Here is a 12451-nt window from a genome sequence, read left to right as displayed (position 1 = left end):
CAGAAATTTTAGAAGAATAACAAAAAATTTAAAAAAGTAACAAAAAAGTGACAAATCCAAGGATGACTGATTTTCTTCTAAATTTGGTCTCTTTATGATTATGTTTCAATTTTATTAACTTAACATAGAACATAATTTTATTTTTCAGAACACGGCACTTATAAATTGGAAGTTGGAAATGACAAAGAGTCCAAAAGGTGACAGAAAAAAATGTGAAAACACCAATCAAAACATTCGATTAGATCCAAGGGATTTTTTTTACATGTTTTCTTTTGATTATGCTTCACTTGTATTTGCTAAGGCCCCGTTTGTTTTTCATTCTTTAGCTACAAAAATAAAAAAATATGACCGTTATCCATCACATCAAATAATCATACTTGACTTCTTCTCTCTTGTATAGGTCGTAACGACCATATTTTTTATTCTCATTATTATAAGAATGAGAGTCAAACGGGGGCTAAATATGGAACATAACTTCATTGTAAGAAAATATAGAATTCTGGGGAATCGAAGAGACTTGAACAAAGAGATTAAATTACTTGAATGAAATTTACTCCATCCTTATCCTTGTTTTCAAAGAGCTGGGATGCAGAAACTGGTGCAGTAGTATTTCATAGGATGAAAACCAATTCAATACAATTCATATTCAACCAAAATTGAAAAGTAAGACAAGTATAATATTAACAAAATTATAGGAAAGAATCCTCTTCATTAAAATAAAGTAAAATTGATGGTTTTCCATCATTAATTTTTTCCGATTGTTTACCACAAATTTGTAAAGCTTGTCAGAAATTAGTGTTTCCCCTTCTCATCCAGTGGCCTCATGACAGAGATGTGGTTGCTCAGATAATTCGAATCCCTCTATCTCTCTCTAAAACCACACTATATTCTCTCACTACATCTGAGCTTTTTGTCTTTTGATGGGTTTCACGAGAGCATTAACAGATAACTAAGAATTTAGGGTAAAAAATCAAAAATGGTCACTAGAGATTTTGGGCATAATTAATATGGGAATTATATTTTTAATTAGTTTTGAAGGTATTAATCTAATATCTTACTTTTCAAGAGTTTTGGTCTAATTTTCCCATTATAATTTTCAGTTCACACTCAACTTATTCAAATTAACTTAAATTTTACCTATTATTCTACCTTAATGTCGTTTTTACAGTTCTATATAAATCAAATTGAAAACCCAACTATACCTCTTTTCATTATTGTGAGCTTAGCATATTCCTTTTAACTCAACAAAGAAAGCAGCGAAAGATACATAAAATTGAATTATGTTATTTTGTAAAAGTTAAGTTTGAACCTATCATTAGTTGAATTAATGTAACATTGCTTTAAATATTAAAAAAAAATTAATTATTGGATGAAACCTCAGAACTGAATAGAACCGAACGCAAACGGTTCTATAATTAAATTTGAACATGACGATTCCATTTACCAAATACCTAAAAATTCGGGCTCTGTTCAATTCTAAAGAGAATTAAATCAACTGAACCATGTCCAACCTTAATCGGTCGTATACCTCAACCTCCAACATCACACAGGAGGAAAAGGCTCAGGTTGGTTAATCGGAGTCATCAAAGGAGGAATGAACATACACTGATTCGATGATAATGACATTTGGTTATTTACTTCCATTCTTAAAATGTCAAACATTTGGAGGTAAATTCTTACTATTCTCTTGAATGTACCCTCTAACGAAGATAAATATTTTATTTCTTCGATTCAAATACTCGCCCCTAGTTGAGATACAATTTTTAAAAAGAAAATATTTTTATAAAGCCACAAATTTGAGCAGCGTAGCTCCAGGACTCGAACGATTATGGTATAATCACGTGTAACAAGAACTTCAGGACAAGAACAACATGGAAATCTGGTAGTTTGCTCCCAACAGTAAACACGATGAAATAGAAACTCCTGAAAAAATTCATAACGAATATAAACTTTGGAGATGAGAATTGAGTTAAAAGGCACGAGAGCTCGCTTCGACTATGACTTGGAATACAGTGAAGGAAAACCTCTAGGGGCACCTCATGATTCTCCTAGGGAAACCCGTTTACAGTCATTCCTCCATCAACAGAAATAACCTGTCCACTAATGTACGATGCAGTCGGGAGACAAAGGAAAGCTACCAACGATGAGACTTCGTGTGGTTCTCCAGGGCGTCCAAGGGGAGTTCGAGATATTACCTTATCCAAAAACTCTTTGTTTCCAAGCAACTGCAAAACAAAGTTGATGGACTCAACAACAAAAACTTACCGAAAAATGAGTTTTGAAATATTTAATAACCCTTACTACAAATAATCAAGTTTATGATCTGATTCTGGCCAAAAAAAAAATAAAAAAATTGAATAATTAAGTTCTCCAGGGCGTCCAAGGCATAGTTCTTAAAATCGGATCCACCTGGTTTTGCTCTTATGACATAAGAGTAAAGGGCCATCCAATGCATAGGAAGAATACATGTGCTGCCCACCCTTAATTTATAATGTTCTTTTTCCCTGAATTTCCACCCATTCCTTAAACTATCCAACAATATGGTATGGACTACTCATGCTTGTTTGTTACATCGTAGTGGAAACGAGTGCACAATAATGAAAAAGATTTCAGTTCTTTATCTTACATAACAGTCTGAGTAGAGTCGAAAGGAGAGCTGAGAACCATCCAAACTATCCAATCATCTCTACCAAAATGCTAAGTATAAGTTATTGCATAAACTGCTGTAAGCGTGTGCGTGTGCATGTGTGTGTGCTTGTGCATCTGGTGAAAGGAGCTGTTTTGGTGTTTATTTACATAATTTCCAAGTATAACAAGATGCCGACAAAAGATAACCTAAGACCTACTCCAGCACTATGGACAACTCCTATCTTCCCACAATTAAATTCAGATTATCACAGTGATAAAGGTAAAATGCACAGAGGCTACATCTTCAATACTACACAAGAATAGTTGGAACTAGCTCAATATCGCATGATGATTACATGCATTACTAAAGTCTACACGATGGTGATAACACGTGTTAAACAAATAATCAAATTATTGACCACGAAGTATCTATGTTCACATATTTATCACACAGTCACGAGTAAAACCAGTAATTCATGGAGACAACAAGTCAACAGGAAATTTCCCATTTTTCATTCAAACACTCTTCAGTGTAATGTAGAGTTACGAGAAAGGTAAATTTCCTAAGGTTAAATAACAAGAAGTCACTGGGGAAACTCACTGTCCTTATAAATACTCCTTAAGATTATTTTTGAGAAGAAGAACAGGGATGTTTCTGCTAGAAGAAAATGAGACAGTAGCTAGAATCCTGGGAACCCAGTGATGTTATCATTATAAAAACAGCTGTGCTACCTGCACAGGGTTGTGCAGGGGCACACACATGGGGGTGAATCCCACATGATGTGACACCCTTTGTACAGGCCTGTGCAAATAGGCTTGTGCAGGGAGCTTTTTTCTTATAAAAATTATTATTACTCTTTTGCTTAATTTAGATGAGCTCCTATTGTAAAGACTCATAAAGGCATTTAAAAAAACTCTAATTAATTCATAATTGGAGAAATAGCAAGAGTACAAAATTAAGAAGCTCGAACTTCAGAAATTAGGCATAAATCATAGAAGCAGATTGATATTTAGAGAGTACAAGAAGAATTATATGCTCCCACGCTTGATAAAGTATCTAAGAGTATCTCCAAGAGGCTTTTAATTCCCATGTTCTTTATTTTAAAGAGTCGGTCTTCTTCTACAGAATCCAACAAACTCTCTATATTCCCAAATTACCACAAAGGGTGGATTTGACTTTCCAAATATAGATACTCAAACCCATTCTCTATAAAATATTTTTAGTTGTTTCTTTCATTATTTCACAAATTTCTATGCACCACATCACTATATTTAATTGATTATTTTAATATTTTAATTCTACTTTCATCCCATTTTCCTTTTTTTAAGAGAACATGTTTGGCAGTTATTGTTTATGGGAAAATGAAAAATAAAGAATAAATATAGAGAGTGTTGTTATACTTATGTAAAAAGTTCACTCTTAAATAAAGAATAAATGTAGTGCGTGTTGTTATACTCATATAAAAAGTTCCACTCTTACAGTTTAAAAATTCTTGAAAATGCTATTCGTATTGGAAAATATGCTCTTTAAAACAAATAGCATTGTCAGAATGCTCCTAGGAAGCTCTCCAAATTCCGACCTATAATGATCATGACCTAGATAAATGCATATGTGCTGATACGACATCCATTATACGTTCAGTGATCAAACAACTGGCATATAATTCTCGGTGAGAAGGAGGACCACCCAAATTTCAATTGAGGGTGAAAGTCTATAACAAATAAAAACAATGTGAATTTTTCAGTTTCTTGAACATTAATGATGGGGAGGCGACCTCGTATACGATGGGTCAATATCATAATGGTAGAAACATGAGAAGATTAAGACTTATAGAAGAAAAAGGAAGAATAGAAATATTACATGTTCCACAAGAGAGGTTTTGATATACCAAGGTGCAACGCAGTTGACACGAATGCCATCTTTTGCCCATTCACAAACCAAATTCCTTGCAAGCTGATTTATTGCACCTGTGAGTGGGAATATTTAAGGATTCTATAACTTTCATCCATTTCTAGTAAATGGTTAGTGTAAGAAAATGAGTATTTTCCCTATAATAGCTTGCCTTTAGTCGCTCCATAAATAGATCCGGACGATATGTCAACCAGACCAGCAACCGACGAAATGAACACAACACTTCCATTGCCAGAAGCTTTAAGAAGATTATAAGAAAGTTGGCATAGATGGTAAGAAGACTCCAAGTTTGTAGCCAAGAGATAGGAATATTCTTCAGCAGAATAATCAACAGTTGACTTTCTGATGTTCGTCCCAACATTATTTACCTAAGACATGAGATCCTATGAGGCCATTCTCAAGGCTTTCAAGAACAATAACATTTTATACAGATGGTAACTTTCAATTTCTACGTCACAAAGAATGCCATCATAGAGTTTGCAGCTGCTGAGAAGGAAATGATTTGACATAGAAAAATTGTTGGAAAATACGATACTTGCTAATATTTGCCTGAACATAGACAAGGAAAGGTAAAACAAATAGACAAGTTGACAAAAAAGTTAGAGGTAGTATACATTGGGAACATAGAGTCATTGATTAATGATTATCATGTTTAGCTATGAGGTGATGCTGATAGCCCTAAGGTTAGGATTTAGGAGCTTACAGTCATTTACATTCTGTTGGAATTCTGGACAGATGCAAAGTGATTCCATAGGGAATCATTTTTCGACAAATTATTGGTTCTGCTTATAGAGAGAGCGATTTCATAGGACAACATTTTATGATTAAATTATTCACTTCATTTGCAAGTGGCTGAACGAATTCTACAAGAATGTATCATCTTCTAAATAAACATTTAACTTTTAGGCCTTTAGTCATTGTAATGAAAATATAAGCATCACATATGTAAATGCCTGTTTCCCTAATAAACTTTTGGGGGAAAATATTTTAAACATGTGCACTGAGTAATTGAAATTCTAGCATGGCAAACAGAACATATGAAGTTCATGAACTACGCCTAGCCCAAAAATCTTAACCAATTTAGCTCATCTTCATGAAAAAATAACACATTAACAATATTTTCATCCCAAGGTGAGTATTTCCCATAACTCATGGGGATGGAGTAGTTCTAGAACGAAAAAAGTTGGATGACCAAAGTAAAACATGGCTTTAACTTTGGCATTAACAGCGTTTTTAACCAAAAAATTTTTGTAAGGGGTACTCACAAGAATGTTGAGTTTGCCATTGAAAATTGAGGAGACCTTTTCTACGAGCTCTGTTCTTTGGTCTCTAGAAGAAGCATCACACACAGAACCACTCACTTTAAATCCTTTTGCATTCCATTCTTGCAAACGTTGATGGAGCTCCGCTTCATTTCTTGAGCATGTGTGCACAGTTGCACCCATTTCAGAAAGTTCTTCCACTGTCGCTTGCCTGATTATCACATTATTAAAAAATAATCATAATAAATAAATAAATAAATAAATAAATCGTTAAAAAACACAAAAAAAAATGAAAAAAATGAAAAAACCCATAAATATTTTTAATAAAAAAACCCAAAAAACAAGAAAAATAATAAAGACCCAATTCCACGAGTGCCGCCGGTAACAAGAGCGGTCATGCCGGAAAGGGACCATCTTGAAGTTCTGCTCTGTCCCTCCCTTGCCATGGATGATGGCTTCGTTCTCCCTTTCACAAGAAAACACACAGCGAGTGAGTGTTTCAGTCAATTAGATGAGGAGTGAAGAATTTGTTGGGACTGTTTAATGGATTTGGAAGTTGCTAGGCTTATCTGCCTTTTTAATGCTTATTTTGTTGATAGAGAGTATAGATAATGTCCATTTCATTTTATTTCAATATACAATATGAATAGCCGGCCTACCCTAGACCCTTTTCACCTATTCATAGACTCTAATGAATTATGAAAGAAAGGTCAAATAAGGGTGATGTGGAGGAAAAGTTTTTATTTTTTCTATATTTTTTTTATTTTTATAAATTAAAATGAAGATAAACTATTCTTCTCACCATGACAAGTTCAACTTTTGTTGCAATTTTTCATTTATTAGATTGTTAATTGTTGTTTATAAGTAATTGTATTAGTCGCAAAAATTGAGAAGGGGCGAAATAATGCTACAAGTTCGTTATATTTAAAAGGAATTGTAACCTTATAACATTTATCTTTGCAAAATCAACAATAGACAGAACATATATGATTGAGAATAAAAAAGGTAAAGTTAAATAATTTTTATGGCAAACAATATTTGACAATTATCGATATTGTTTTTTAGGGGAAAAAAAATTAATTAGATAGAAAGAAAGAAGAAGGATTTAGTGGATTTGGTTATGCATTCGGCGAGGGAGAGAATTGGGCTTCAATGAGGCACGGAAGCCCAATCTTACCAAATCTAGGGCACGTATGTTGGTTAAATGGGAGATGGGTCTGGGCGGCCCGCCATTTCCCGAAGCAGCCCAATAGCACTCTATGACTTGACAACCTCAGTACTATGTACGATGAAAGCCACGTACCAACTTTGTTCCTCCATTTAATTCCAATTCGTTTTCTGTATTGGCATTTTTCATCCCCAATACTAAAATTCTCTATTTCACTGTCACCTACAAAGAACCCTCCCTCCCTCTCTCTCTCTCTCTCTCTCTCTCTGTGAAATCCGACGGAGAAACTGGGTTTCTTTTGTATTGATCATCTGTTAAAAAAGAAAAAATGAGTACGATACGAGAGCATTTGGGTCAAAATCCGTTTAAAGCGTTGAAGTCAATTTCAGCGGAGAAGAATATTGACTTTCTGAAATCTTTGTTGAAGGTTGCTGTCGTAATCTCAATGGTCGCTTCAATTTCCCTGTTTCTGTATTCGGCTTTTCACAGAGAGGCCCGACCTGTGTGGTTCCGATGCCCCGAATTCGACGACTCGACCGGAACCCCGAACGTTGTCCAGGTCAGTTCTAATTACTCCCCAACAAATATTTCCCACATAGCATTCGGAATCGGCGGGTCGATCCACACGTGGAAGGACCGGAAACGCTACTCGGAGCTCTGGTGGAAACCTAATGAGACACGCGGCTATGTTTGGTTAGACAAAAAACCCATCACCAAAACCCTGTGGGATGATAATTCCATTCCTTATCGGATTTCCTCCGACTGGACCCGATTCAAACATTCTTCAGGCTCCGACTCCGCGGTCAGAATAGCGCGTGTGGTTTCGGACCTGTTTCGGGTCGGGTTGCCGGATGTGAGATGGTTCGTTATGGGCGATGATGACACGGTGTTTTTCACTGATAACCTTGTTACGGTGTTAGCAAAGTACGACCATCGTCGGATGTACTATATCGGAGGGAGTTCAGAGAGTGTGGAACAGAACGTAATGCATGCGCACGACATGGCGTTCGGCGGTGGAGGTTTCGCCATTAGTTACCCACTTGCGGCGGATCTGTTCAGATCAATGGACGGCTGCCTTAATAGGTACCACTACTTCTACGGCTCAGATCAACGGGTGTGGGCCTGTGTTGGCGAGGTTGGAATCGGCCTTACAAAAGAACCAGGGTTCCACCAGGTACGTTACACGTATCAACTTATTGATTGATGCGTGTTTCATTTTCAGTATTCGAATTTGCATAAAAAAAAAAAAAAAAAAAAAAAAGGTTCTAGTAATATATTTTGATTAATATAATTTTTAATCAAAGTTTAAACTGTCCTGGCAAATAACTGACTGTATTGAACTTGTCGGATAAGTACTGGTCAATGAAATACGACAAACGTGGTGCCGTGGTGGTGGATATAGTTGTTTGCAGCCGTCAGATGCACAGATAGTTAACGGACCTTGTGCCACGTATAGGCCATAGGGAACCGATTATAATATTTCCTTCGTCCATAAGAATTGACCTTTTCTGAATTTGTCCTTGACTGTATACGTTGATTGGTTGAAAGCCATTTAAAATTATTGTTGATGTAGGAAAAAGTTATAGGGTCAGAACGACAATGAAAAATATAGTGGTTACAGATCCACACAAGAGATGAAAAATCAAATATAATAACTTAATGTGATGGATAACGGTCATATTTTTTATTTTTGTGGCTAAAGAATGAAAATCAAATTGGGCCTATCTTAGTTTTGTCATTAATGAGGTTTAATTGTAATTAAGGTGCAATTAAGCGCACAACTTAGCTGTGAACTTTTATGTCTTCTTCAAGAATAACTTTTTGGAGGAAAAAAGTGTGCGTGTTAAATACACTCCTTAATTATGCTTTTAATACTTTTTGACTAAAAACAGTCTACATCCACCCACAAAATCTATAATTGCTAATTCCATTTTAAAATATCAATTTCATTTTCAGCAGTAATGATACTTGTACTTATCTATTTGTTTCCATACAAATGATGTGTCATTAATGGAATTTTTTTTATTTGGTTGAAGAAATTCTGATCGAATCATATCTGATCATATCAGTTATCTCACACCGCATCATGCATGTGTAATCTATTATGTAAATCATTATGTACATGTAGCACAATCATTACTTTTAGTCAAAAAAGAGAATGCGGAATTTTATTTTATTTTAATTTGATTGAAAAAATTTTGATTCAATTATATTTCATTGCATTATGTGTATGTAAATCACTATATAAATTATTATGTATATGTAGCACAATCGTTAATTTTAGTCACATCATGGGAGGTAACCTTGTGACTTCCATCTTTGCTAACTCCTACGGACATTACATTTGTGAGATTAGAAGTGTAAAAAGGGTCACTTAGAATGCGACATTTTACTAGTGTGGTCATGTCATGTTAGGTTAGTTGAACCATGGGCCTAACTGTATTTAATTTTACTCGTAATTTGATATTTTGAAACTACGAAAGAAAAAAATAATAAAAAAATCATGTTGAGCTGGTCCCCTTGTGGGGAAGGTCGTTCCTTTGTGGTCAATCGTGGGCGAGGAGGTATTTAAACTCTCGACGCTATAGTCTGTGGCTACTAGCTAGCTTTGTGTTATAATTCTCTGGGTTATAGGTCCCACCCTGTTTTTATTGGATTAGCACTCGAAGAGAGATGATTTCTTAAGATCTTTGATTCGTTTCTAGATTTTATGACACATGTTTCTTAATTTTTTCAGATTGATATAAGAGGCGACCCCTATGGTCTTCTTGCAGCACACCCTAGGGCTCCAATAGTATCTCTTCATCACCTTGATTATGTAAAGCCTTTGTTTCCAAACCAGACTCAGCTCGAAGCATTAGGAACCCTAATGCAAGCATACCGACTCGACCCTGCCCGAACATTGCAGCAATGCTTCTGCTACCATCGGAAGCACAAATGGTCCGTGTCCATCTCGTGGGGCTATACCGTGCAGATATACACTACACTGCTGACGGCTAAGGAGATGGAGATGCCATTGCTAACGTTCCAAACGTGGCGTAGTTGGAGTGGTGGACCTTTTGAGTTCAATACCCGTTCAATGAGTGACGATCGGTGTAAACAGCCTGTTGTCTTTTATTTGAGCACGGCCAACGATGATGGGAAGGGTAAGACAGTGACTACTTATAAGAAATTTATGGTTAAGACAGTGAACAAGTGTGGCAGATCACAGCGTGCAGCAGCAGCTATTGAAAACATCATAGTATCAGCATCAAAAATGGATCCTAAAGAATGGAACAAGGTTTGCCTCTCTCTCTCTCTCATCATAGTATTTCTTTGGCAATTATTTATATCATATTTATCCTTGGTTTGGATAACAAGTTATAAATGGTTTCTGATTTCAACATTACATATTCATAATTATTATTCACACGTTTCGTGAGACTATTATTATTCCTCTTTATACGCAAAATGGAGGCTTAGTTACTGACGGATATTAATATGTAGGGAAGCCGAAGACAGTGCTGCGATATAAATAGAAGTTTGAATCATGGGACAATGAGAATTAACATCAGAAGGTGTAAACAATGGGAGACTGTAACCTTTTGAGGCAAGCTTGCTCAGTTTCTTGATGTTGTACATAATTTATTGAAAGAGAAGGAATATTTTTATATAATAGAAGCATATTTTACACTGAATTAGCTGGATTCTATTACAGTTGAACCTAGAGGAGGCTACTTTTACATTAGCTGAGGCTTATTTGGCGTATTTTATGGACGTTGTATTGGAGAGAGTTTTTGTAGGGGTTTTGCTAAGTGTACCACAATATTTCGGTGTACAATCCCCTCACAAAAGGATCCACGATTTGGGCACCATTTTGTGAGGGGCTATAGTAAAATCTTTTCTGTTGATTTTCTTTTGGACTTGGAGTGGCAAATGGGCTATGGTTGTCTTGAAAAAGGCACCATCGATTATGCAACCACTTATTTAATTAGGGGTGGGCGCGGGTCGATTCGGTTCGATTCTAAAGAGAGCCGAACCGAACTAAAATTTTCGGGTATTTAGTAAATGGAATCGTCGGGTCCAAATATAATTATGGAACCGTTCGGGTTAGATTCCGTTCGGTTCAGTACTATAATTAAATTTTTTAACATTTATAACAACATTATATAAATACAACTAATGACACGTTCAATGGTTTTGAAATGTCAGAGACTAGTAGACTACCTTGTTCAAATGATCGCTACGATCAAAATTTCTGTTGGCGGAGGTCACAACTTCGATCGGAGGTCACAGCGTCGGTCGGCGATTGTATAGGTTTTGAAATGTCAGCGAGGCTGCGAGAGTCGAGACAGCGTTATGCACTTTAGTGTAGGTGTTTAGGGTTATTTAGTGGGTTGGATCTTGTTGGGCTAAGAAATGAGACAATAAAATGGGTAATTGGGCCCAAATTAAAAAAATAGAAATGAAACAAATTATTGGGCCAAAAATTTGAATTTAGAAATTGTTAATTTGTTTAGAAAAATTAAAATTAAATTAATTTGATTTATTCAATATAAAAAAAAAATTAGAAAGATTCGGTTCTTGGTCTAGAATCGAGAATCGAATCGTACCCGTCGGTTCTCAATTCAGATACCTGTTCAGGTATATAATTTGACAAGAACCGTCGGGTTCGGTTCAGGAGATTTGCCCAGCCTTATATTTAATGCTGTCGAAGTAGAAAGATCATAGCTCGGTCTTGGCTTTGTGCCGTAGCCCAACCTGCACAGACAAAAAATAGACGTGATCGATTGATTTTTCTATTTTAGGATGAAAGTACAGTCTCATTTTCTAAAAATTCATGTTTTTAAAACTCATTTTTAATCACATTTTCATTTAACAAAATAATTTTGCACATAATTTTAAAATTTTAACCATACGCTCTTCAAAAAAATACTATTATAAAACTCATTTTTCGCAAAAAAAAAAAAATGGAGCTTAAACATTTATTGTATTTGCAAACGCAAGTGGGAAAAAAAGTGCCTTTTTTGTAGTGTGTAGGGGTGGGCGTGGGTCAATTCGGTTCGATTCCCTTTAGAATCGAATCGAACCAAAATTTTCGGACATCTAGTAAATGGAACCGTTGGGTCCAAATATAATTATGGAACCGTTGGAGTTCGGTTCGGTTCGGTTCTGTACTGTAATTAAATTTTTTAACATTTATAACAACATTATATAAATACAACTAATGACGCATTCAATGGTTTTGGAATGCCATGAATTAGTAGACTACCTTATTCAAATGATCGCTACGGTCAAAGTTTCGATCGACGGAGGTCGCAGCTTCGATCGGAGGTCACAGCATCGGCCGATGATTGTATAAATTTTGAAATGTCAACGAAACTACGAGAGTGAGTGCGAGAGTCGAAACAATGTTATACACTTTAGTGTAGGTGTTTAGAGTTATTTAGTGAATTTGATCTTGTTGGGCTAAGAAATGAAACAATAGAATGGGTAATAGGG

The 12451-nt window shown here is 35.6% G+C and overlaps 2 protein-coding genes across 3 annotated transcripts; one reads left to right on the top strand and one right to left on the bottom strand.

Annotated features, from left to right (window-relative positions):
- Positions 1-1682: 1682 nt before the first annotated feature.
- On the bottom strand, positions 1683-6428 carry LOC111407407 (tropinone reductase homolog At5g06060-like). 2 transcript variants are annotated; one of them, XM_023036857.1, is made up of 5 exons: positions 6163-6425; positions 5806-6013; positions 4692-4908; positions 4490-4596; positions 1695-2225 (listed from the first exon to the last, which is right to left on the bottom strand). In XM_023036857.1, the coding sequence occupies exons 1-5, from the start codon at positions 6246-6248 to the stop codon at positions 2049-2051; spliced, it is 795 nt and encodes a 264-aa protein (XP_022892625.1). In that variant the 5' UTR covers positions 6249-6425; the 3' UTR covers positions 1695-2048. The 2 variants fall into 2 exon arrangements, with proteins under 2 accessions (XP_022892624.1, XP_022892625.1); XM_023036856.1 differs by lacking the exons at positions 4490-4596; positions 4692-4908 and having other exon boundaries at positions 1683-2225; positions 6163-6428.
- Positions 6429-6966: 538 nt separating this feature from the next.
- On the top strand, positions 6967-10697 carry LOC111407405. Its single transcript, XM_023036853.1, has 3 exons — positions 6967-8144; positions 9708-10250; positions 10457-10697. Exons 1-3 carry the CDS (start codon positions 7299-7301, stop codon positions 10556-10558), a joined length of 1491 nt encoding a protein of 496 aa, XP_022892621.1. The 5' UTR covers positions 6967-7298; the 3' UTR covers positions 10559-10697.
- The last annotated feature ends 1754 nt before the right edge of the window (positions 10698-12451 follow it).

The sequence above is a fragment of the Olea europaea genome, chromosome 13, assembly GCF_002742605.1.
Source record: "Olea europaea var. sylvestris chromosome 13, O_europaea_v1, whole genome shotgun sequence".
Lineage (NCBI taxonomy): Eukaryota > Viridiplantae > Streptophyta > Magnoliopsida > Lamiales > Oleaceae > Olea > Olea europaea.
Note: the sequence above shows the minus strand (reverse complement) of the source record. Positions and strands in the feature narration are given on the sequence as shown.

Bases quoted from the DNA above. Each gene is read 5' to 3' on its own strand.
- LOC111407407 (XM_023036857.1), bottom strand. From the start codon at position 6,248: ATGGCAAGGGAGGGACAGAGCAGAACTTCAAGATGGTCCCTTTCCGGC. The intron at 6,014-6,162 runs GTCTTTATTATT...TGTGATAATCAG, and splicing joins GGCGGCACTCGTGGAATTGG to GCAAGCGACAGTGGAAGAAC. The intron at 4,597-4,691 runs GCAAGCTATTAT...TCCCACTCACAG, and splicing joins TATTTATGGAGCGACTAAAG to GTGCAATAAATCAGCTTGCA.
- LOC111407405 (XM_023036853.1), top strand. From the start codon at position 7,299: ATGAGTACGATACGAGAGCATTTGGGTCAAAATCCGTTTAAAGCGTTG. The intron at 8,145-9,707 runs GTACGTTACACG...TAATTTTTTCAG, and splicing joins AAGAACCAGGGTTCCACCAG to ATTGATATAAGAGGCGACCC. The intron at 10,251-10,456 runs GTTTGCCTCTCT...ATTAATATGTAG, and splicing joins ATCCTAAAGAATGGAACAAG to GGAAGCCGAAGACAGTGCTG.